The following is a 25424-nucleotide window of genomic DNA, read 5'->3' on the forward strand; positions in this document are numbered from 1 at the left end:
TCAATGAACCCCAAGGGCAGTTTCTTCACGTCGTACTCAACCTGCACTGTTTCCAAAAGGTCATAAAAAAGCCGTTATGAGAGAGACCACCGCTTGCAGGATCCCAAAAGAAACCAAAGCAACTGCCTTTCAGCAGCAAAAAAACATGAGCCAGCTGCTTGCACTGAAAGGAGTATTTCCTTTGAGCTTCTTCTAACATGTTTAACCTCTTACCTGGAAAGAAAAATACTCTCTAACAAGATAGTATTGAACAGTATTGATAGCATAGAATTGATAAGATGGAAAGCTCCTTGATCCCCTGTGTACTGTGCTGTGTTCACACAGTGACAGCTTCATCAAAAACACATGTGATATGGAGTATTTTTCGGTAACTGATGGAGAACATGCTACTTCATAGTAGCTGTAGAGTAAATAAGTCAACAGGAGTCGTCGGGACTAATAAAAAAGGAAAAAAATTGTCTCTTCTGAAGAGGAAATAGGCCCTCACCAGACCTCCATTTTTCCAAATATAATTTAGAAACTAGAGTCTCCACAATTCATTTCTCAGCATAGAGTTGTCCCAATGAGCAACCAGGCAAGTAAGACGAATATAATTTCATTTAACACACCTCAGTTCAACACCACAGGAATAATACAGCACCACTTACACTCCACGATAAGCCAGGCGTTTGAGGAGCAGAGTCCAGTGTCCAGCGTGTACATCCCGTTGTCAGCGGGCACGACGTTTTTGACAACCAGCTTGTGGGTCAGGCCGTCGGGTGTCACGGAGATCTGGTGCCTCTCGCTGGGCTCCAGGAGGTGGGTTTTGTGCAGCCACACGGCGTCGTAGCAGGGGGTGCGCAGGATACACTCAAAAAAGGCATCTTCTTCCTCAGGACAACGCACGTCCCCGAGCGGCTTCTCGAATCGCACAGGGATGGCTGCAATGGAAGAATCAGAAGCTACAGAAAGGAAGCGACTATTTCGGTCTTCCAGGAAAAACTTGTAGCAGCTGAAGGAAATAAAACAGGAACTTGCCAGGCCTGTGAACACTGGTTTGAGCAGAAGGTAAAAAATAAAAAGGCTTCTGTGCCTAATTCTACAGCACAGAAAAGCAGAAAAGTAGATTTTTGTATTTCTTACCTTTATACCTCACATCACTGTGATGTGCTGATAATGTCATTAATGTATTTCAGCAGCACGATGCTTGTATCAAGTTAGTAGTTATTATTCTGAGCTTACAAAAGGAAACTATAGCAAGAGGTAAGGAATTTGCTCACTGTCTTCCAGAAGTCAGAGCCAAATCAGTACTTGAACGTGGTCCTTTGGACTACAAATGTGACACCCATATCACATAATCACCCTCCTGCTGTGTCATTTAAAGAGCCCTTACTTGGCAACACAAAAATGGTCTTGTGTAGTTACCAGGTTTCACCGCTGAGCTTTGCATATGCTCCTAGATAAAATTTTCCATACAAAAGAATTTCTTGTTACAGTTGCACATCACATCCATCAAGCTCAGTTCCTTACATTCAACGTCCAGTTCAGTTGAGAACACAGGTATGTCCTCCACTCGGACTTGATACACGCCTGCATCTTCTGGCTGCACATCGTTGACAATGAAATTGTACTTCTTTCCAATCTGCCGCAGGCAGTGCTTTCTGTATTCATCTCCCGTTCCGTATCTGAGCCTCTCACCATCCTAGGAAGGGAAAGAATATATTCTTCTAGGCAATGTACAGCTAGTGCAAGGCATTTTGGACAAATCAGGCCAAGTATGTGCTATCATCACTTTATTGATATATGAACAACAGAGAAGTCTACACTCTATCACTACTTATGGGTAGGGCTCATTGCAACACCATGTGCAGTAAGTCCTGCACTGGACAGAGCATCAGACTCTCGAACTAGGCAAAAGAACAGAACTTTGCTGGCTCACAAAAGGTTTTGAAGCTTAACTAACAGCCAGTCAGCGTAACTTTGAAGTCAAAATACTTACTTTGTTTAGATTTTAGCACCCTCGCAGGCGAGGTCACCACTTTTATATCTGTACCACACTTGGTTACCTTCTCCGTGTTGTGGCTGCATAGATTTCATGTCATGCATTTGAGCCAGAAGTTCATAATTAGTCTGACCTCCCCCTTTAATGAACTCCTACTTCCCCTGTATCAAAGCTCCTAACCACGGTTTGACTGAAATGGATCTTCCAGAAAAACATCACCTGGGGATCCCAGCAGAATAACAACAGAACGAGATGGGAAGTTTTAGATCCTTGAGATCTTCTTTCACAGAAGTGAATTAGAGTGGAATAACACACTTGAGAAAGTGAATAAAATCAGTCTTTCTTATATGAGACTGCAGAATTTCTGCAGCCTGAATTAAACCGTTAGGATTTTCTCGTAGCAGAAGAGCTCTTGAAGTGAAAAGAATATCAGTAACTGACTGTTCTCCCTGTACGTGGATCTACAAGGATTCTGCAACGGACAGACAACTTATATTTTATGTGGAAGACTTCAGTGGCTGCCATGAGCTGCCCAACTCATCTCACCCCCTCACCTTGAGCAGATAAACTTTGCTGTTACTGTTTTTCAGGTCCATCTCCAGACTGAATGTAGCTTTTCCCTCCTTGTTGACTTTGATGTGCTCAAAGTTTTTGATGCTGTGTATTAACTGCAAAGAAAGACACAAGAACCCGGTAGATGATCAGGCTGCCATGACAAGAGTTCTTAAGCTGTTGAACTAATGCGAAATCTACTTTTCATCTGCATAGAAAAGAGCTACCTCTAACTTTATGTGTATAGAAGAAGCACCTGTAAGTTTCCACAGGCAAATTATATATAATGTGCTACCTCCTGGTCATTCACATACTACACAACCACTTTCCATCCCAGTTTCTACGTGCCCCTGTACATGAAGCCCAGTTTTGACTCTCGGCCATGTAACTTTGCAGCGTGGGGTCCAAATTCTCATCAGAGGCGACTGAATACAGATTTTAGCCACGTGGTTTAATAAAAGGATTACCTACCAGTGTCTTCCAAAATTTATGAAATGAACTTCAAACAAGCCAATAGCACTTTCATCTGCATGAGTATAGAAATAGCACTTCTTTAAAACACTGTCATAAATAATTCTCTGTCATACAATAAAATTTTCAGCTACAAAGCAATTTAGGAAGGTTCAGCCTTTTTTCAGAAGCTACCAAGGAACTATAGGACTCTGCAGTTTTTAAAAATTGGGGCTTTCAGTGGTTTCAGTTTATTTTACCTCTCCTTGTTCAGTCTCTGTGTCCTTCCTCAACTCCTGCAGCTTTCTCAGCATCCCACGGAAGTCAACAATTCCATATTTCAAACAGATTTTTTCATAATCCCTTCTATCTGCATGCAGCAAGAGTTGCCAGACTGCTTCTTTGTCCAAGGGTTTTGGTTTTGGCGGTGGGGCCCTTACAACCAGGAGAAAAACAAAAATCTAGACATTTTGACAGACAACAAGATGTCTTGTTTTTCTGTACTTAACCCTCTTTCATCTCATCATTGCTATAGTTCACTTGGCCATGTAGACAAGCAAGAATAGCGCTCTTCCAGAACAGGTCTTCTGCATTTATACAACAAAATAAGTGCTTCAAGGGAACAGTCTTGCCTTGGGCCACAGAGGGCAAGACTGTAATGCAGTTGTCCCCACTGTTAATAACAATAACTGATAATTTATCAGCAGAGTCACTGGCACAGTCTGCCCCAGGCCAACCTGCACTTTTGAGCTAAAAAACAGGAAAGCAGAGAAACAAGATCTTTTAAGTCAAAATCTTGTGGTGCACAGGAACACACACCTCCAAACGAGGCTGGTACCTTGCGCTTATCTCAGTATCACCCAGTGACAAACTGTTCTGCTATGTCTCTCTGTATGGAGTCTCACAACAACTTTGGAAATAAGAAATGTTGCTCTGAAGATCTATGAAGCTGTGCCCTATCACCAAGAAACACCTGTGAAGTGGAAGAGTGGCCTTCCCTGCAGACCTTACCGCTTCTTCAGCATCTTCCTGAAGTCCTGAAGCTTCTTCTTTAACTCTGTTAAAGGAGGGGAAACAATAAACATTCAGATACCCAACAGCGTAAAATATATCCCCAAAAATAAGGTAAAATAGCCACTGCCAACAGGCCACTCTCCTATGCTGTTTAGTGATTATTTTTTTTTTTTTCACACTTTAAAAAAAAAAACTCTGAGGAAACTCAGAGCCAGTTTTCTCTGCCACAGTCATGTCCTTTGGGTGCCATTAAAGTTCATCACTTCCCAGAGGGCTTTCCTCTATACTCTAGAAACCCACTGTTTTCCAGACATGTCAAAGTGTTTGATCCAGCTGTATTTGACATCACAAAATCCTTTTCCAGCACTAAAAATTCCAGAATTGTTAATTAGAACAGCTCAAAGCCATGTCTAAGATTGTCACTTTACCCAAAGGTAAATAGCAACCACAAAGAGATGACAGAACGTTAGAGACTGATTAACCCTTATTTTACTTTCTTATTTACAAGGTTGGGGTAATAATAATGTGGTAGACAGAAGAGTATTAACTATGCCTCCCTCTCCCCAAGATTTTATATATATATATATATATATATCTCTAGCTTACCATCAGCAGGATGAACAGGAACATATTTCGCTTTCCTCTTAAATCCAACTGAAAGTTTGTAAGAGAAAACAGAGGAAAAACAAGGCATAAGATGAACAAGATAACACTCAGACTAACACCAGTAACCCAATGAACTCCAAAACCTCTATGTCTGTTACCGATGCAAGAGGAAATCAGAGTCTGGATTTCCTTGTCAATCTGACATTAACTCCTAGTAATCTCCATCTATAAATGCAATAATTCTATTGCAATTGGCTCTGTGCTTACTGGACACCCTACACAGTGGAGGGGACCGTTTCTGTCCCATGAAGCTCATGGTTTAAGCTGTGGTAGGAAATATCAACGTCTCGTTCTAGAGACGGGGAGCCAAGGTGCAAAGATCATCTGGCCAAATGCAGATAGGTGCCTTCTAAACTTCCTTAGAGGCACGCAGGTGAAATGGGCCGCTGCTCAAGCAGATTCCAAGAATAAGTCAGTTGTATTTTACCCACAAAATGCTGATTTTTCTCCACTGGGAAGCAGGGGACTAGGTCAGGTGGACACCACAGACATCTGAAGTGAAGTGGGATGGATCCCTCCCAAAATACTGCCTTGTTCACCATCATAAAGAAAGGATAGAGCCAATTCAGCACTAAATCCAGAGCGTTTGCTTATGGTCCAGTGCGGTGACCACAAGACCACTTTGTTCTCCCCCTTGCCTTACAGCTCAGACTGGTCTGGAGCCACCAAAGTGGGGGAGTCACAGATGATCTCCGGTCCTCGGCGAGGGGGAAAATAGACTTTCACACCAAGGATACTCAGACAACGCTCTGGGCACCCACCCAAGGGGACAGCAAAGCCACCGACTTGCGCCCACAGGACCTTTGGAGCACAGAACCCATCAATCCCACCTTGGATGATCCTGAGGCCAGCAGAGCAGGAAGCTTCCCCGTATTCATTCACAGCGAAGCAACGATACAAATCACTGTCTTTTGTGGTGAGATTGTTTATCTTAAAAGGAAAAACATAGTAAGAGCTCATAGAGATGTGCTGTTGTTCTGTCCACACACCTTCAGCTTCTAATAGAACAGCTACTCAATGACATCTCAGATCTTTCTTCTGCTCCCAGAATGACTCTAAAAAGCTTTGTGTGCTTATCTTTGTGTTATCTCACATCTGGTGACATCTGTATCAGCCCACTGCAGGTTTTGCCATTGCTCTCTCTGTTCCATGAGCCCCAGCTGAAATATTTGAGCTTTACCTGCAGAATGAATTCCCTTGTAATGCTATCGAAGAATGTTTCGTATTTAGCAGGATCATCCATTCCTCCTTGGACACGCGTCCATTTGATGGCAGGGGTTGGGACGCCTGTGACCACACCTCTGAAAACAGCATTTTTACCTTTGAAAAGAGGCAAGAAATTAGACAGGCTTGAACACAAGGACTGTCACTCCAGGCCCCTTATGTTATCAACAGAGTGATCCCCAGAGTGAGCCATCTCTGTTTTAGGCAGAAACATTCTTCATAAATAATTAGATCTTCTTATTCTCTCTGTAAAAGATGCCTAAATAACCAGTTTAAGTTGCATTAAATGCCCAAACTACTGCAAGACATCTGCCATAATCTCCACTCTAACTCACTGGCTTTCAAAGAGGTTACTTGAAAACTGACTTTAAAATCCACCACTGGCACAGCTGGTCTCTGCCTGTGTTTTTTTACACAGTCAAGAGAGGAATTTTTTGGTATCTTGGTCTGATTTTGAACTCCCTCAATATTTGGGCAGGGCATTTATTAGCAGCGATTAGCTCAAGTCCAGGCTGGGCTACCTTTCCTCACATCAATAATGTCCGGCTTTGCTTGTATTCAATCATAAAATACCTTTAAAATGCGGTGTTAGCCCACCAGATGTGACTGCTGACATGCTCTGACCATCTCTGACATCAACTGAAATCAGTCTGGATGTGCTTCTGGCACCTTATATGTGCTCCTTGTATCGCAGCCATGAAACGCCCAAACCCATTCCCATCACACACATGTTTCCCTGCAAGTTCCCATTGCTTCTCCATTTTCAGGCTAAAGTTCATTTTCAGTAAAGTTCATCGGTGAATAGTTGCAGCTCTTGGTCTCTTTTTTATTTGGACAAATTTAGATTTATTAGGACATGGAAACAAGAAAACACATTCTTAACTGACAACACTGAACTGCAACTGGGAGGACCCGTGCGGTAGGTGTTTCCCCGTATCCTCCCTACGTGTCGTCTTTCTGCAATATCTCCCTTGTCTGCTGGCCTGGCACCACCTTGCACTCCAAACACACCAGGCTCTGCGATTCCAAGAGGCAAGAGAGGGAGAAGAGTTTGGGGTTCACCTCTGAGCTCCCTCCATCTCTGCTCCCCTAAGAAGCTGAACCCAGAAATCTCCAACAGCTTGACCACTGCCTAGTTCAAACCTTTTCTTTTTCTTCCAAAATGCTTCAAAGACACAGGAAACACTATGAAACAACGAATCAGAGAAGTGACTCACGTGTAGGTAAGTGGGAGTGTCACAGGGCAACAGAAATGGAGATGAGTTATCTGTGGATGTAGCTCAGGATGGAAATGGTTACTGTGTCTCTTTTGCAATAGTTTTGGTCTTCAGGTGACCAACACTGTTAAAAATTCTCCCCAGAAAGTCTTGCAATATTTCCCACACCATTCTATGGTCACCACCAAACCACTTATTTGATGCAGCAAAGCTCCTGCCAATAGATCCTCATCAAAAAGCATCTTCTAACTTTTTCTGAGATTGCAGTTCTATTTATTACTAGAGTCCATTTCCAACTGATTATACCTTTGTCAAATTTTAGCCCTTCTGGCTGCAATTTCCCATGTTTGCCATCTGTCACAGGACACAACTCCTCAGCTGGGAATATCAGCTCATCCACGTACCGGATGCAATGGGGCGAGGACGATATAATTAAAGACACTCACCGCGTATCTGCATAAACATTTGATTCAGTTGTAAACTGAATGCCCTAAAATTTTGTATATTAACTACAAGGAACCTACTGCAAATGAAATAACTTGGAAAATGTAGACAGGGTGACAGACCACATCCTTGGTTCATGTGTGGAACTCGCAGGTGGAAGGAAGGAGGAGGGATGTGCCACTAGAGGCCACTCTGCTCCTTCATGAGATCTCAAATGCTCATGAAAATCAACAGATGGGTAACACTGAAATGCAGGGAGCTGGAAACAGTCTTGTGAGGAAAGAGAAGCTACACGATCTCCCCAGGCCATCCCACTAAAAAAAATATATATATATATGACTCTCTGCAAGTGCAGAGAGATTACTGGGAGGCTTCTCATTGATTTTCAGGTCTCAGCTCATTAGCTGCCTTCTCTGTACTCCATGGAAGATCCATTTTGCTTCTCGAAGAAGTACAGCCTAAACAGCATCTACAGGCAGTGTATCTGACTTTAAAATGCAAATAATTTTAGTGCTGAACACTCATAATACAAGTTAGTTCAACAGGAAAAAACAAAACAAAAACCAAAACTTTTCCAACGTTCTTAATCTTTTGCTGCAAAACACCTACTTTGGGAGGTTCCTGCAGAATTCACAGGATTTGTTGCGTACATTAGGAGCCAGATTTTGATCTTGTACACTAGTGAAAACTCAGGAGACCTCTAACCAGTGCTGCTGGAATTTTTGTCAGTACAGCAAAGACTTTGGCCACACAACACCTTTTTCTGGTCTAGTCTCTTTAGAAACTATCTTGATTTAATTATGATAATTGTTTCATGTAGGTGAGATGAGGAGTCAAAGCCTCCAGGTCTGGGGCTTGGACTGTTTTGCAAGAATCTCACCTTCCTGCAATGTCAGAGTGAGAGGTTTCCGCTCAAAGTCAGGTGTGCTGCATCCTTCTGGAATATCATCCACAAACTGGGTGATAAGAACTCCTGGGACAGCAGATTTCTTGAAGTTCTTTGCTAGAAAGGCAAGTAAAAATACCTTTAATTAAGATAACATGATTGTCCTTTAGAAACAATCTCTCGATCTGCATTGTCTCTCTGTAGAACAGTAACTGTTCCTGCTCAGCTCCTCTTGGACTATAAAGGACTCATCCGTCCTAGTACCACAGACTGTAGGGGTGCCCAAAGAATCAAGGTCTGTGATTTTGTGCTGACTTATCGCAAAGCTAGAGCCCAAGTGGGAAAATCTGCAGTCAAGATCGCAATCCAGGGCTGCATCTGCTTACAGGTGTAGCGATGGTTTGGATAGAGAACGCTGTACACAGGTTATTGTTCCAAATAAAACTTCAAAATCTGGCATGAGAAAGACACAGAAAGACACCATCGCAAAGGTCAGCAAAACCTGATGGGCCAGTTACTGGTGTCTCTCCTTGTGGTGCTGAGACAGGCACAGAATTGCTGAACAAGAAAAGCAAGTCGGGCTTATTCTCAGGAGTTCCCCGGATGGTTTTCAGAGCTGTGTCTGCTCTCTCACCTGCCTGCTGGCTCGTCATGATGCTTTGCTCAGCTGCCTATGGTCAGCACAACCGGACTATAGGTTCTCCTGCGAAAAAAAAGACAAATCATTTCGTTATTTACAGCTCACAAGGGAAATGAGAGACCTTTACACTGGTCACTTTTAGGATGCAGTTCGCCCTTTCTCACTCGCCACATCCTAGCAGCCAAGTGGAGAGAGACCTGCCCACCAACATATCATGACACGTCTTTCCAAAACGCGTTAAGACACAGTTTTGAACCACCACAAAACGGGGCTAAGCGGAAAACGTCCAAATCTAACAGCATCCCCCTGTCTCCTCTTCCATTCCCATGTCATCTGGCTCCCCTCCAAAGACCTCCTCTCGTGTTTCAGGCAGATATTACACCACATGGCACTCACGTGGTGGGTTCTGATGGATGGCGAGAGCAGTTGCTGAGAAGAAAGCCACGGAGATGGATGTCTAAACCGGGACATGAAGCAGAAGCACATCCTGGTCTAAATTAGCGTGTCGAAATTAGCAACAGACCTGAGAGCAGACTATGCTACTACTGACTTTAGAAGGAAACGGTGAAGTGTGAACTTGGCATTAACTCGTTATTGTTGCAGATCACTCGTGACCTCCTGCCAAAGGTGCCTCTTTCCCTGTATTTATAAACCGCACGACGTGTAATGTAACACGTCACTATCTCGCAAGCAAACTGTGAAGGCAGATTCCTTGTCATATGAGAGATGCTCAGAAACTATAGAGTTACTGGAGCTCTGAAAGAGCAATTAGATTAGATTCCCCTGGGGGATTAATGCTGTGTCTCTATTTACCCTCTGCACTCCTTCAGTCAACACAGAGTCACTCAAGAATATGCAACTTTTCACAGTTTTAAAAGGCAGATGGACTTTGTCAGCACGCCTATGACCTTAAATAACTTCTTTATATCAGATATTCATCTAGTCTAGTATTCCCACGCTACATCTGATGAAAACCCTGGGCAGGACCCCAACATCTCCTTGTTAAACATTTAGCCCGGAGTTGCATTATCTGTATGATACTTGGTTTAAGCTAAGGGTAAAAGATAATTAAGATAACAAAAGTCATTTGTGCTGTACATCCCATAGATAGGCCCAAGAAAGCGTGACTCACAGGTCAAATTCTGAGCCGAAAGGATAAAATTTGTTTTCCAGTCATTAGCAGTTGTAAATAGGAGCACAGACATCTCTCCACAACAAACCCCTGCTGTCCTTAACACAAATCTTATTTTAGGGCTCCGCACACTACACAAATCTCAAATATTTGGAAAATCATTCCAGGAGTCTCAGTGACTTCAGTGGAAATGCACATAAAACAGAGAAATGGGAACAGTACATGGCGCTGTGCGAACAACAGCCAAGTCCCCTCCTTGTGTCACCTCCGCTCTGGTGTGGGTGGCTTTTGTTGCTACCCACCAAAACAAGAGTTTTACGTTTCATACGTGTTGATATTTTTGCCTTATCACATAGTTGCTTCTGTAAACCATCGGCAAACATTTTAAAAATGGCAAATGAAGGGAATGAACAGCTGGTGAGAGGGAAAAGGCAACAAAACCGCACTGAAAATCAGACAGTCCCAGGGCAGCTTGCCCTGCGCCGGGCATCGCACAGCAGAGGGCAGGGATTTCCAGACACTCTTGATCACCCTCTTCTGATGGATTTAATTTGTCCTCCAAAGCACTGAACCATATTAATAGCAAACATTATAATCCCCTATTGCCTTTTGCAGCCTTGTATCTTCCTAAACATGTCACCACTCCTGGAGCTGAAGTGTCTAATGCTCCAACTTTCAACAAACATGATTACTCGACATTAGCTTGCAACACTATTCCCTCAAGTTCTTTTTCTGTTACGCTCACATTTATTCTTTGCTACTCCCGACTTCTTCTCTCCACACCAGGCAATATTGAGGAGCATCTGAAACATGAACGTGGCCCAAATTCTCAGGTCCAAAGCCACCAAGAAACTTATTATTTTCTTATGTTACCAAATGTACCCTGTCAGACAGTTGTTCTCAGTCTCGTGTGACTGTGGATATATGTTAAATGTGACTATAACCTATTGAGAGATGGTTACATTCAAATCTAGTTCAAAAAAACCCCAACCAAATACTGAGGATATTTGTATCAGTAGCAATAGGTATCACGTAGGCATCCTCTGAATGTACAATATGCACCATGTGCACTATGTGGAAACTGCTGGGTTTACATGGCCTTGAATATTTCAGAAATTCACTTGGATTAAAGATAAGCTGCTGTGAGTCCTCAAACTCCTATGAATTCTGGTGAGACAGAAGCATGTTAATGCCACACATTGATTGCACAGTTAAAATAACAGTGCCAGGATATGCAAGAGAACATTCTTTCAGCATGATTAATCCAACCAAGTCGCATTTTCTAGTATCTTCTGTGCTAGGTAAGGACCAAAAAAACCCATATCACATGGCAGAGTCACTCAGACCCTGCCCTCCTTACTTTTAAAATTTCTACTCCCTTGTTACACGAATAATCACGTTTTTGCTTTGACTTCAGTTCAATCCTAGAAAAAGAAAAGAAATCACAGAATATTTAAAATAAATGAAAGATAGCAAAAGCCTTCCAAAAATTGTCACAGTGTAGTCACATCTTCACTCACAGGTTGAAACACAGCTGTCAAAAAATCAGAGAATCATTTTGGTTGGAAAAGACCTGTAAGATCATCAAGTCTAACCGCTAACGCTGCCAAGTCCGCCACTAAACCGTGTTCCTAAGAACCTCATCTCCGCATCTTTTAGATAAGATGATCACCAAGCTCGCTATTTATTCAACAGAGACAGACAAATGCTTCCAAAAGGCAAGTTAGCCCTCCCTGGGGGAGATGCTGTTCAGCATCATTGCAAACACTGCCATGGTTCTGAACGCAGAACAGGAGCAAGCCCTTGGCTACTGACAATATTTTTAATCTACCAAAATAAACCAGAGCACCTGAGGGGATGGGAGGTCTGCCCTTCATCTTATCTGTCCGTCAATCTGTCTGGACGAGGCAGAGCAAGAGCCCGTTCCCCTTCACAGACTGACTGGACACCAGCGGCAGGGCCATAAATCAGCCCCGTGAAGAAGCAAAACATTTGGAAGTCACAGGATTTGGAGGCGCTAGCGGTGTCACAAGTCGTTATTTATGAAGTTCAGACAGTGGAACCCGGAGACAAGATGTGACGTAATTGCTGGCAGAGGCCGGTGAGCAAAATTAGCCAAATTTGTCAAGAAGTGACAGGCAGTGAGTGGTTCCCGGAGGTGATGGGTCCAGAGCACGGGATGTACCACAGACACGAGTACAGCAAATGTGGAGAACAAAGTCATTAGCACAGACTGCAGCAGGAGACTTGAATCATCCTTACAATAAATTCATCAGCAACAGATGCAGCATTCTACTTCTCTTTGTAATTCGTAAAAATCAGGACAGTCCTGACACAGCGAACGTTCTAAGCAAAATACCAAATTGTTGTGCGCTCAGTCTCAAATTCCAGCTGTGCTTCACACCAGAGACCCAGATACTCCCTGAGAAGAAAGTTTTGTTACCTAAAATTTCTCTTTTAGCTTTGGATGGGCTCTCTTTGTTTATTTGTTAAGTAATATTTTCAGCTTGACTCTTCCCGTTTCCCAAGATTTTCAAAGGAAAATCTCAAAGCCTCGGGTTAGACCCACAGAACTGAAGGTTGGCAGCTGCACAAGCGCAACTTCATGAAAACTTGTGAGCAGGTCACAGAGGGGGAGTGTCACAAGCCCTCCCGTGATGAATGGAGGTCTTGTGTGGAGTGGGGAGGAATGCTCAAGGATCAGATTTTGTGTGACTTATCCCTTCGGTAAATCTATACTTGACTTGATCTTCTCTTCTGCCCCAGGGATTATGAATATAACATCAGCGATCGCTCATGCTGTCCACAATTTACGTACGCATACACCAGATACTCCATAGCTTTTTAGTTATGAAAGTGGCATTGATATAAGATGCCAAAAGGAGACACACACCATCTATATTTTCTAACTGAAAAAGCAATTACACCTTAGCGGCGGTGAACAGGACAGCGAATTCACATCAGTTTGGTGAAGCAGGTACAGGACGACAAGATGAGAACAGGTCAGTCTGTTCCTTTTGATGTCCACAACATACCCATGAATTTTTTCATAACATAGACGTGTATTTTCACACAGTCAATAAATTTAAAGCAAGTATCACAGAGCAAATGCAACAGAGTTTTACTAAATGTCCAGAAGGAAAAATAACACATCCCTACTTACTGTTTCAAGAAACAATGCGACCAAGATTAAAAAGTTAGAAACCGCAGTGTGCTGGTGCCACAAGTCCTACATTAGCTCCATGGGACGGTTACGGCAGATCTTCAACAGCCTGTCATCTTACCAAAGAAATCACTGTATGCTGGAGGAGACCTCTCCTCCCAGAACATTCACAACAATTTTCAGACCTACCCCAACACAGAGCAACGTCCCCAGTGACAGTAAAGGTGACACTTGGTCCTCCCAGCCCTGTGTCACCCCCACACAAATCTCAGGGGCGATGTGACCCAACCCACTACCTTACGCGTTGAGCTTCTGAGATGATCCTGCTTGAAGTCAATATCGCGTCTCCCGGGTCTGCGGTGGCTTTGTCTGTTGGCTCAGACCTCGGAGCTCCTCATGGCTCCTCAACAGGACCCCTGGTCACAGATATTGGTGATCTGCATGAAAGAAGCCACACCCCTTATTAGTCTGGTGTCAACGTCACTAAATGGCAATAGCAATGACAAATTCCTGCCCCGCTCACATCCCTCCACTCTCCTAGAAGCCAAGTCTGTGCTCCGTGGCTGCCCAGCCAAGGTGTCTCTATACTGTAGTTGTAGGGGGGTCGTTCTACAGCCCTGCTCCCCCATCACCCAGGGAGATGACTGAACCCCGAGCCCTTGGCAAGCCCCAAACGAGGCAACGAGCCAACTTGGCCAGATGCAAACATCAGTCAAGGCAACACTGGGTTTCCAAACGCGAGCTGGGTCGGGACTTTGCGCCGCAAAGAAGGACAAATGTCTGTGCAGATTGATGGTTTGTCCAAGGAAGGGACAGGCTGTACGTCCAAGATTTGTAGGACATGCCAGACTGGTTCTCAGAGGCTACAAGTCCTTTGGAGATCCCGTAAATCCTTAGCAGCGAAGGAAAACCAGTGGGTTACTGTATTTGTGTACGGGTCAACCAGGCCTGGGCTTGGCTTTCATAAGTAGAGTCTTTAATCCAAGCTATTCGCCACAGACACCTCAGTTTGATCCCGTGAGCAGCAACAGCGCACATATTTCCACAGACAGGTTTACCCTAGCAGCGCAAGTGCAGTATACTGTGCCCCAAAATCTTTTGCTTCATCTGACTCCGCAACTTGTAAACCTTCCTACCTCTACTCAAAAAGCTCACTTAGAAGCAAAGGTACCTCTGTTTAATTCCAGATGTTGACAGAGGTGGCCAGTTTGGGACCCAACACTATTACATCTTCTCCCAGCAGCACTAACTGCTCAGGTTGGGAGTTTGCTTTCGTTCACTTCTGGCCGAGAGCATACAATTGTTTTTTTCCTTTGCATGATGTGCCATATATTCATACTAAATCCTCACGTTCAACTCTGAGATGAAAGGCTGGATCCAGAAGTTGGCAATGGAAGGTGTTTTATCGTGGTGACCATGGATTGCATGACATCTGGGCTAACAGAACCAGAACCTGGAGCTAAGATGCATGTTGGCCAGGATAAGACAGAAAATCCACGCAGTGCATCATTTCTGCTGGTCTTAGAAACACGATTATTCAGTGGAAAAGACAATGGTGGTAACAGCATGATCCATCAGCTGGTCTGATCCCGATATCAAAAACTTCTCCTTTGCAGGGCTAGGAATCACCATTTCAATCAACAATTTAAAAGATAAATGTGAAAAAGAAATTCTGGAGTCATTTTCTTCATTCCTTCTTTCTTTTTTGACAGTTATTGCTGGTGACGGTATTTACACCTTCCCAGTTCACAAGAAAACAATGTCAACAGAGGAAAATGCGATTGTTCAAACTGGCGCTTGGGCGAACATCATTCAGTTCTACATCCTTTGTTACATTTGCAGTGATATAAAAGTAGAGGCAATTCCAAAGTCAAATTAAACAATTTGAAAGTTAATAAGCCAAGAAAATAAGACAACAAGGAGTTTCCAGCAGCAGCTCACTCAGTGGCAGACACTTTTCTAGCAGTGTCCTCATGGGTTTCCCTCTGTCCCTTTCTCCACCTGCTTTGGCCAATGATCATCCCAAAGATGTTTCCTTAGACATTTGTCTTACTGGTCCAGAGCAGCAGTTACGTTACCTTGTTGATTGGATGCTGTAGCCTCAACCTTTAATAAAACCAGTTGTTAAGTCTCTGAAGACAATAACACTTCATGGGGATGCTCCCAGAGGAAACATTTCTCGGCTTCTACCAAAACCTGAATTTAGTTCTCACTTATCCCCCAATGAAAAGTGTATTGCCCAAGAGATTTAGTCTCAAGTCGCATTTTGCTGTTGGGGGCTGCTTGAACAACCGGGGAATTCCTAATCAGACGGACGGTTGGGTCTAGCAAGTACCAGAAGAGCCACGATTCTGCCTGGTCTGCTAAACCCACACCCGATCGCACTTTGCATTATTTCCAGCCCTGGTTTTACAGTTTTCTTTGCGGGGGGAAGGAACGGAGACATCTCCTACAGGCGGACGGATAACTTAAAACCATCTGTGACAGAGCAAACTCCTCCAAGAGACTGACCTTCTTCCATTTCACAGCTTGTTTTCCAGCCGCCCACCCAAAAGTCCTGTTAACCCCTGCATGCCGGTGGATAAGCTACCGCATGCCACTGAAAACCTGCAAAATGTCATCACGAAGCCCGGGACATTCAGCAGCGGTCACTGCTTTCACTGCACACAGGGCATGTTTTTCCCTGGAAGTGAGTTCATTCCCCTAATGAAGAGCGGTGAAGAAGTGTCAAGAGGCAACAGCTGCAGCTCAGTTATTTCAGGACGGGATTATAAAAGTACATTTTATCTGGAAAAGAGGCTCTTCCGATCTTCTGTTTCCCCTGTAACTCCCTTCTTCAGTGTATCAATGTGACGTCTGCTCCTTCTGAGAGGTGACAACTGGCAAAACTCTTCTTAAGAGACTGTCGGTGCCCACCGCACGGCCCAGACAGAGCAAGAAGTGAAGAAACCAAGACCTGGGAGGTCCGAAAAGCTGACTGGATTTTCCAGTTCATGAAGAGATGACCAAGGTCAAAAGCTCGGCTCGTGCTTGAGTCATTTGGCCAAGCCATGTCCCCGCAGCATGGGTGTCCGGTCAGTCACTGCACTGAAGGTCAAGGTGATGTCAGGGAGGCTTTTGAACAGAAATATTCAGAGATATGGAATGGGTTAAGATAGGCAAAGCTCAGCAGTCAGGTTCAAAGTCTACTTTGACATCATAGCAATGAAAAAATCACATAAATGCCATAAGAAAATAAAAGTTGCATTCATCTAAGGATGGGCAAGTGCAAGGAAAGTGGAATAAAGGTCCAAATTCAGAGACAACTACCAGTTACCTGCAGCCCTACAACCACCCCACGTACAATATCAAATTGGGTGATTCTGACAATACCAGTCCTGCTGGTCATGTAAAGGGACATAACTTTGGTCAGATCAGGCCATGGACCAGGCAGGTCACAGAACAGCATTTGGTTTGCTCCAGGACGAGGAGCAGTCACACCACACATGTGGCTGCCCCAAATGAGTCTTCTGGACTCACAGCATTTGATTTTAAATAAAGGTGATGCACGGAGTATTGAATACGTGCAGCTCCCTGTGATTCCAGTGGAAGATGCCTGTGCTCAGCCCAGTCCCTCAACACCAGATCGCCCATGTCGTACACTCCAGAATAAATTTCAGAGACTATTTTAAGGCTCAAAGCCTTGGTTATTTTATTTCCCACGCACAAGGTGCCAGTTTGCCCCTTTGTCACCAGCAAGCTGAGGTCTGTCACCGCTGTTCACAAAGAGCCACAATTAGACCCACTGCAGTTGGCTGGACTTTTCGTGCACCGAGATGCAGCTCAACATAAGGAAAATATTAGAATCGGGGTAACGAACTCAAGAAGCAGCAGTTCTCTGCTTTCACACTGCGGATTAGCTCCCTCCTTCCCACGGCGTACAGAATTCCTTCCGCTCCCTTGTTTGGGACTGATTTAATCCGTTTGCAGCCATGACCGCCAGGCGGGTTTGTTAGCACAATCCATGATTTAGATGGAGCCCGACTGCCTGTAAACGTGACATTCCTACTTCCCCCGTGCAATAGCCGCCCTCACAACTACTTTTCTTGCATGTTCCAACACCTGGGTTGGCCAGCATTGAAATTTACTTACCCTTTTCCATTCAGAAAAAAACAAAATACAGGGCAGTAGATGTTCAATATAGACTCACCAAAGATGCAATTAAACATCAACATATTACCAGACATATCGCCCCGTTAATACTTTTCATCCCTCTTTGAGACACTGAAGAAAGCAACATTTTAACCCATCGTGTGCTTGAATAAATGTAGAGAGTACGGCGCCGCTTTCATGTGACCCTGTATGGCCATTGGACTTTGCCAAATGTCTTCTGCTCCAGCTCAATTTAACTATGTATATTCAAACCATTTTGCACATGCCGCCCCTCGGGCATGCAGAGGGTTAATAAAATTCACTGCATGCAGTAAAAAAAAGAAGTGCTATTCAGATGCCACAAGTGATCCAAGTTATCAAGTTATAAGGGTTTTTCTCATTCCCCCCCCGCCCCGCTTCAAACTAGAGCACATAGCAAATACCCCAGTTCTGATTTATTTATTTGTTTCCCCAACCTGCCAGTGGCAACAGATGAAAAAAGCCTCGTCCTCGCATGACAAGCTATTTTAATATTTCATGCCCTAATGTGCCAGGAAGTTGGACACTGAAGCAAATGGTAAGAAAATCTCTCTGAAAACCCAAGAGATCACAGAATGAGCCACCTTCCCACTATCTTTGTGGGACGCCTGAACATTATTTTCAACGCTGTTTTATTAGTGCCCTGCATGACCTGTGCCTGCAGAAGTTAATGTCTGGCACTTACAAAGGTGCCAGAGGACCCTTGTTGCTGGGAATGCCATCCTGCTCCTTCTGAAGGCTGTTCTCTGTCAAACTCTCACTTTATCCAGCACTGAAATATCAGAATAAAATAAATTGTATCCAGAGCCAGGAAATTATGCCAGCATCCAGTGGAAAATTAACAAAAATGAAAACAATCATGATGGAAAGAGAGGGCATCTCTCCCCTTCCACCCCTACTTGCTCCTGGAACCCAGCAGTTTCCCAGAAGCGTCACCATTGTCCCCTTTGTGCAGGTATGAAACAAGCAGGGCCTGTCACTGCTTGCCGGTCACCTTTTCTGCCTTGTGAAGGTGACCACAAGGAGCTTTGACACACGAGCTCGCAGCAAACACAGCTACTCCTGTGAAACAGGTACAGGGCACTCACCTGCGTGTGCCACCCCCGGGGTCCCCTCCTGTCGCGGCTGCTGTGGAAGCTGCAGGTCCCCGTGTCCTTTTTGTGGTCGGTGCTGAGCTGTGGGATCGGTCCTGGGTCCCTGGGATCCTTCTCAGCTGCTCCCTCTGTGTCACCTTCCGCCTCCCCTTCTCTCACACTTAATCTCTCTCTCACCCTCTCCGTTTGGTAGGTGCAGCCTGTCACAGGGCTGTTAGCCTGTGAGACATCCCCAGGAGGTTTTTTTTAAGGGAACTCAATACACCTGCCTTCTATTCATTATTATTGCAGTCCACACCAGCAACGGTGCTGGGCAAATCTGAGATTAACATAACTCTTCAACATTTCACAAGTCAGCTGGAGCGGTGCTTTTTCTGCAGATTGTGATTCTTCTTCACAGCAACTCATTAAAAACTTTCATGCAGCTGAATGGCGCTGGATGTTTTAAAGGAAACTGGAGCTTAATTGGCTTGAAATCAGTCTCAGGAATAACTAGGGTTACTAATTGATCATATAAATTCAACTTCACTTAAAAGTGAGTGGTCAAGCACATTTAAAGATGATGCTTCTCCAAATACTCTCCTTTTTAAAATAACTCTTTGAAGAGTTAGCAGTATGAATATAAGAGGTGGACAGAGCTCACAGTGCTAATGAGAATTTCTTTGCTTGTAGCTGAAAATTTATCAGCATGTAGTTGAACAGCATGAGCCTGTGCTCCAGTTACAGGGCTGAGAGCAGCCTCTGTCACCTGCATAGCTCTGCACACGCCTGGGAGTAAAACAGACCTCAGCAGCATTAACAGGGATTAGGAACCATTAGGTCAGGCTGGAAATGGAGACCAGATGCACCTGCAGACGAGGTTCCGCTTATTAGCAAAGGCTTCCTCTGGTGGGAGACATCCAGAGTCACCTGGAGCTGATCTAGATAAATGTTGAGAGAAATAAGACAGAGTCCCAAAATAAAAGAGCCCAGGGCAGGGGGATAAAGAGGCTTAGAGAGTTTCTGCAGCTTGCAGAGGGCACCCATGGAGAACTCAAAGCTCTCCTTGCCCCCAGCTCTGCACACTGCAGACATTTCTGGGGTTTCATTGCCCAGGTTGCTCAGCACAGGGACAGTCACACCCTGGGGGATGATGTCAGCCATATTCAGTAATTTCAAAGGCAACCTCATGCGATACTGTGAGGGAGGGCAGATGTGAGCACATCGATTCTTCTACAAAGCAGACAGATGAAGTTCAGCAGCACAAGGAAGAAAATGTGCTTGTGGGGTAAGCTGCACATGAAGCACTTCAAGCACGGAAAGGTGGGCAAACTCCACTGCACCAACAAGACGGCCTGGCCTGGAATCACATCACCTGGTCCAGCAACACCTGTCAGGAGAGGCAAGAATCAAAAGCAAACATCATTTCCAAAGGTTTTGCTTCTAACCACTTGGAACTAATCCCACACGCTCCAGGAAACAATGGGCCTATTGCCTCCCTGTGTAAAATTATCCCTCCGATGCACCAAGCCTTGGTAAGCAACTAGTTGTAAGAAGACACAGCAAGAGGTACAAGGATAAACTAGCAGGACAGGTTTGCCTGTACTTTTATGTACTTTCCAAGAACTTGGATAATCCAAATGGGGTTATTTTTCCCTAAGTCTTTTACTTTAGATGAAGTTTGGATTCTCAGTCCCTTGATATCACAGTGGTTAACTGAAACCCACTGAGGATTTCCTACCTTGCCCCTCGACAGCCAAGCATCCTTTGTGCTGATGAGAGCTTGAGCTGCTGCACACTCTGCTGAGCTTATACTGTAACAGATTTAAGACATAAAGTGCAGGTGACATATCTAAAGATTCACATTTACACACCTTTATGCACACTTACAGTCAGCAAAATATAGAAGGTTGCATTTAATTTTGTAGAAGAGCAAAAGCATCTTCTGCCTCAAAAAGCAGAGAAGTACTAACAACCCAGGAGATGCTAAAATCAGTCCGATAGACTCGAAAATCTGACCCAGTTACTCAGAAACCCAAAGGGTAGCCTTATGTAATGTGCTTCACTTAGCAATCCTCTGACACATCCCTTTCCAATAACCCACTTCAATGACTTGTAAGCCTGGGTATTCCCTTCCCTTTGACAGCCCTCAAAAAGATTATTTCCTATCAGACGTGTGAGAGGACTCTTCTGGAAACCCACCAACTACTACATGTGAGCTGATCTGAGGATGCCACATTCCAATTCTAATTTCATCTCAAATTAGCAAGTGGTTATTGGTTGTCTCAAAATTGGATTTGTCAGGAATGAGAATTCTTTGCCAAAATAAGCCATTTAGATTTATTTACGACATAGACAGATTTTGTTACTCTCCCACAGAGTATTATCCTAAAACACTGTCAGCGCAGCCAGCCCTGGCCCTCTCCCCTGTCATGTTTGCAACCCAGTCATTAAATGGTCTGTTAGGAGCTGTACTGAGGGCTCAAAAACCTTCTCATTTCTACACCAAATGAGGATAAAACACAGAAATGACCCTCTAGGGCATTAAGTCTGAGAACTCTGAACCTTTGTTGTGACAGACTAAGAATACAATCCACTTTGTGCTCTTCTCGAGCTTTATGGTCAAGAAGCACAAAGTCTCAAGGAAGTGGAAATGGACACTAGATGCGGTTGTGCAAATTGTCACATCTCAGCCTGTTTTCAGAATCCCAGGGTGTAGACTTGATAAGAGTGTCCCAGAGCAAGACACTACAACACTGCTGCAGATCCAAGGCACGGGCTCCATCCCTGTGCATGGCTGAGGGAGCTGGGGGTTCAGCCTGGAGAACAGGAGCTGAGGGGAGACCTTCTGATCTCTGACCTGCCTGAAAGGAGCTTGGAGCCAGGGGGGGTCGGGCTCTGCTCCCCAGGAACAAGCGCCAGGACCAGAGGAAATGGCCTCAAGTTGCGCCAGGGGAGGTTGAGGTTGGATCTGGGGAACAATTTCTTCCCCAAAGGGCTGTGGGGCATTGGAACAGGCTGCCTAGGGCAGTGGTGGAGTCACCATCCCTGGAGGGGTTGAACAGATGGAGATGAGGTTCTCAGGGACATGGGTCAGTGCCAGGGGTGGGTTAATGGTTGGACTCAATGATCTTAAAGGTCTTCTCCAGCCTAAACAATTCTACAATTCTATTATTCTACGATTCTAAACCAAGATGCAGCCTGGCAGCAGAGCATCTCTCTGAGGGGCCAAAGATCTACTTTGATTGCAAGCATCCAGCCAGAATGAGACATCATGGTTCCTTTGGGCACCTGAGTCTGTACAACCCAGTCTTGCTTTCAAAGGCCAGACCCCCTCAGCAATCACTGGAAGCCTTCCCTGTGGTGAGGCTGGTGTCAGGTAGCCAGCTTCTGTGGACACCCAATAATTAGCTGAATGACCTACCAGGAATGACAGCCAGGAGCTCAATGTATGAACCTGGACATGAAGTGGAGAGAAATGCTACCAGAGGGGTGCTGGGGATCCCCTCCATCACCCATACCCAGTAAGTAAAGCCAAACTCCCCACTTAGTTCATAGAATAGAATCATAGAATCATTTCAGTTGGAAGAGACTCTCAAGATCATAGAGTCCAACCATATCCTAACTCTGGCACTAACCCATGTCCCTGAGAACCTCATCTATGCAGCTTTTAAACTCCTCCAGGGATGGTGACTCCTGTAGTTGTCCTACAACCTTCTGCAAAAGGGGCTGTGAGCACCTGTGTGGCATAGAAGACAAGTTACTGAAGCATCCAAAAGCACTTGGAGCCTTCCAGGGGCTTCAGCTCCAAGACAAACTAAGGGTCATCGCATCCAGAGCTTCTTTTTCAACTATTGCATGTCCCCTTCCCCCATCCCTCAGCCACCCACATCCACCAGCTCAATAACTGCATCTTCAGGACAGCAGCAGGAGGACACAAGCAGGCTCTGGGTATTCAGTCACACAAAAAAAGATGGGCAAAGACCTGAGCAGCAGGGATAACCAAACTGGGTTTCTGATTCACCTCTTCCAGCCTCCTTCAAATGGAACCAGTACGTGAGTAAGGAGACTGAGCAGAGCTCACCTGACCCAGCAGCACTGGCAGAGGAGCCTGCCCTTGTGAGCTCTGATTGCCATCTGGGTAACCTGACCCACGCCTGCGAGCACAAAACAGGCCAGAGGACACCAAGCAAGACACTAAGTGCCCAGCCTACAAATGCCTTCTTGGGTCCAGGCCCAAGGCAGGTCTGACATTACTCTGTCGCTCTTGGCTGACAGCGGCAGGGTTCTTGATGGTCTTGTGCTTTTTGCACATCATGAAGGCAGCTGAGCTTTTTGGCCCCAAACACCCCGTGGCAACCTGTTCCCTCACTCGTTCTCCCATGTGACAGTGACCCAACGTGTGACAGTGACCCAACGTGTGACAGACACAGGCCCTCACTACTCACTACCAGTCACAAGGACAGGCCGGGAACCTCAGTGGGGAAATGCCCGTAAGAGCTGGAAGCTGTGGAGCAGGAGGAGCTGGGCTGTTCCAAATGGAAGAGGCAGCCCCAGCAAAGGCTGGGCTGGGACCTCACTGACCGGGCGTGGGTGAACAGAGGTGATGGCAACAGGGTCTGTCAGAGGTTCTGTCATCGTCAAAGGCAAGGGAACAAGTCAGGTCCAAGGTCAACCTGGGAAATCCAAACAACAGTTCAGCAATCAGCTTGAAAACAGGTGCAACTACGGTACAGTGCAGGAAGGGGATGGAGGCCCAGGCCTGAGTTAAGGGCGCCTGGGGCATGGGCAGAGGGTACGAGAAGGGGTCTCACATGAGGTTGCTCAGGATAATTAAGGCCTATTAGTGCCTATTAGTGTTCTGCTCTCCTGCTGATTTCCAGATGACCTCCCTGTCCCCTCGGCATGTCCATGTCCTCAGTAGCACTTGTCTATCTCACGTGCCTTCCCTGTTCACGAAAGACATGTTCAGGAAAGCCCTTGAGGTGCTGGAGCGAGTTGAGAGAAGGGAACGGAGCTGGGGAAGGGGCTGGAGCACAAGTGTGATGGGAGCGGCTGAGGGAGCTGGGGGTTCAGCTGGAGAACAGGAGCTGAGGGGAGACCTTCTGATCTCTGACCTGCCTGAAAGGAGCTTGGAGCCAGGGGGGGTCGGGCTCTGCTCCCCAGGAACAAGCGCCAGGACCAGAGGAAACGGCCTCAAGTTGCGCCAGGGGAGGTTGAGGTTGGATCTGGGGAACAAATGGACTGTGGGAGCAGAGCCATGGGGAGAGGCGGGTAGGAAGCAGAAAAGGCACTGAGCAATGGCGATGGTTGGGCAGATGGTCAAGCACAGAGAGTTTTACCTCCTTCTCCTCTCACTCCACAGGATATGACAGGAAAAAGTGTACCATTTCATGATTGTACCATTCACTACTTTGGAACTAAAGAGGAGAGTTTCTGCTGTTCTCTGATTTCCAAACAGAGATATTGCCCCCTTTCACACTCTCTCGGTCTCTAGAATGAATCTATATGATCACACTGTCTTAACCTTTAAAAAAATATTGCAAGACTTCTCCCAAGGAATTTAATTTGATACTTGTGCCACTTCTTCTCTTGAGAGAGAAGCAGATTGATCAGTGCTGTCTAGCACAACCCTTCACCCAGGTTCATCTGTGGAGATGCAACTACTGCCTTGCTTTTCACACAAATGTTGACTTTCTAAAAAGCATCACAGACAGAAATCTTTCTGTTTAGGATCAAAACTACAACTGTCTCTTGTGGGAAGATCTGAGCACTCTTCAGCAAAGTAGCTGCTTGCTAGGGCATGCTCAATTCATAGCACCGTGAGGCTGTACCAGCTGTGAACCCAACCCCAGGGCTCTTCTTTTGCCAGTTATTTCACTGATCTGGGGATGTGACAAGCGCAGAATTGGAGATACCTAATAAAGAGCCCCAAAGAATGATGGTCACACTGCCATGTGACTTAGTCCTGGCAGTGTTAGATGATGAATTCTGTCAGTGCTTCAAAGCTCCTGAAGATACAAAACTACTTTTTTTTTAAAGTCATCTCAGCTTGAAGTGTCCAGACCTGACTAATGATGCCCAACGCCAGGGTGTGGGGCAACGGGCACAGACTGAAACACAGGAGGGTCCATCGGAACATGAGGAGAAACTTCTTTGCTGGGAGGTGCCAGAGCCTGGGCCAGGCTGCCCAGAGCGGGTGTGGAGTCTCCTGCTCTGAGACATTCAAACCCGCCTGGACCGACCTGTGTGATCTGCTCTGGTGACCCTGCGTGAGCAGGGCTGGGCTGGGGATCTACAGAGGGCCCTGCAACCCTAACCAGCCCGGGATTCGGGGATTCTGTAATGGGCACTGAGTACCTGGAGCCTTCCCTGAAGTCACTGGGACCATCTGGACACACTTGTCTTGATGCCCACATACTGGGAAGACCGCTGGGATATAAGTATCTTGGTCCTTGTGGGTATGTGAATAGATATACCTGAGTGAATGAAAACATTTTGTTTTAAAATAAAATCACCTTCCTCTCCTTTAAGGTCTCACACAGAGTTGTGCAACATTACTCCCTACAACACAGCTAACTTTGCCCGGGAAAGGCAGAGCCTCTGAATAGGAACTGGATGATTGATACCGTATCTTGCAGCCCAGTTTACAACTTGGTCTCTGACAAGTCTCCAGGAGCTACTTTTTATGTATTGCCTGCGGTGACACGCAGTCGCCCGCGCTCTGTATTTTCCACCCCCAAGCACGTTCCGCCTGCTCGCGGCCCGGCAGACAGGCCGGCTCCTGTCTGCTGGAGCGCTGGGGGGACATA

The 25424-nt window shown here is 45.4% G+C and overlaps 2 protein-coding genes across 5 annotated transcripts in view; both read right to left on the bottom strand.

Moving 5' to 3' along the window:
- The window catches only part of IGFN1 (immunoglobulin like and fibronectin type III domain containing 1), a 38196-nt gene extending 19416 nt beyond the window's left edge, over positions 1–18780 (bottom strand). The window contains exons 1-12 of one of the 4 annotated variants that reach the window (XM_065649292.1): positions 18628–18780; positions 13671–13806; positions 9069–9137; positions 8429–8551; positions 5844–5983; positions 5494–5593; positions 4604–4651; positions 3995–4040; positions 3244–3418; positions 2536–2649; positions 1510–1681; positions 648–920 (exon numbers count right to left, since the gene is read on the bottom strand). In XM_065649292.1, the coding sequence (XP_065505364.1) occupies positions 648–920; positions 1510–1681; positions 2536–2649; positions 3244–3418; positions 3995–4040; positions 4604–4651; positions 5494–5593; positions 5844–5983; positions 8429–8551; positions 9069–9087 (1210 nt within the window). In that variant the 5' untranslated portion in view covers positions 9088–9137; positions 13671–13806; positions 18628–18780. Of the gene's footprint in view, positions 1–647; positions 921–1509; positions 1682–2535; positions 2650–3243; positions 3419–3994; positions 4041–4603; positions 4652–5493; positions 5594–5843; positions 5984–8428; positions 8552–9068; positions 9138–9470; positions 9679–13665; positions 13807–15447; positions 15492–18627 lie in introns of those variants that run through there. The other 3 variants (XM_065649290.1, XM_065649291.1, XM_065649293.1) reach the window with 3 other exon arrangements.
- A 1183-nt stretch (positions 18781–19963) lies between these two features.
- LOC135997088 (alpha-1,6-mannosyl-glycoprotein 4-beta-N-acetylglucosaminyltransferase-like) overlaps positions 19964–25424 on the bottom strand; it is a 40378-nt gene continuing 34917 nt past the window's right edge. Inside the window, exon 6 of the transcript XR_010607362.1 lies at positions 19964–20002. The gene's annotated coding sequence lies outside the window, so the exon portion shown is untranslated. The remainder of the gene's footprint in view (positions 20003–25424) is intronic.

The sequence above is a fragment of the Caloenas nicobarica genome, chromosome 21, assembly GCF_036013445.1.
Source record: "Caloenas nicobarica isolate bCalNic1 chromosome 21, bCalNic1.hap1, whole genome shotgun sequence".
Taxonomy (NCBI): domain Eukaryota; kingdom Metazoa; phylum Chordata; class Aves; order Columbiformes; family Columbidae; genus Caloenas; species Caloenas nicobarica.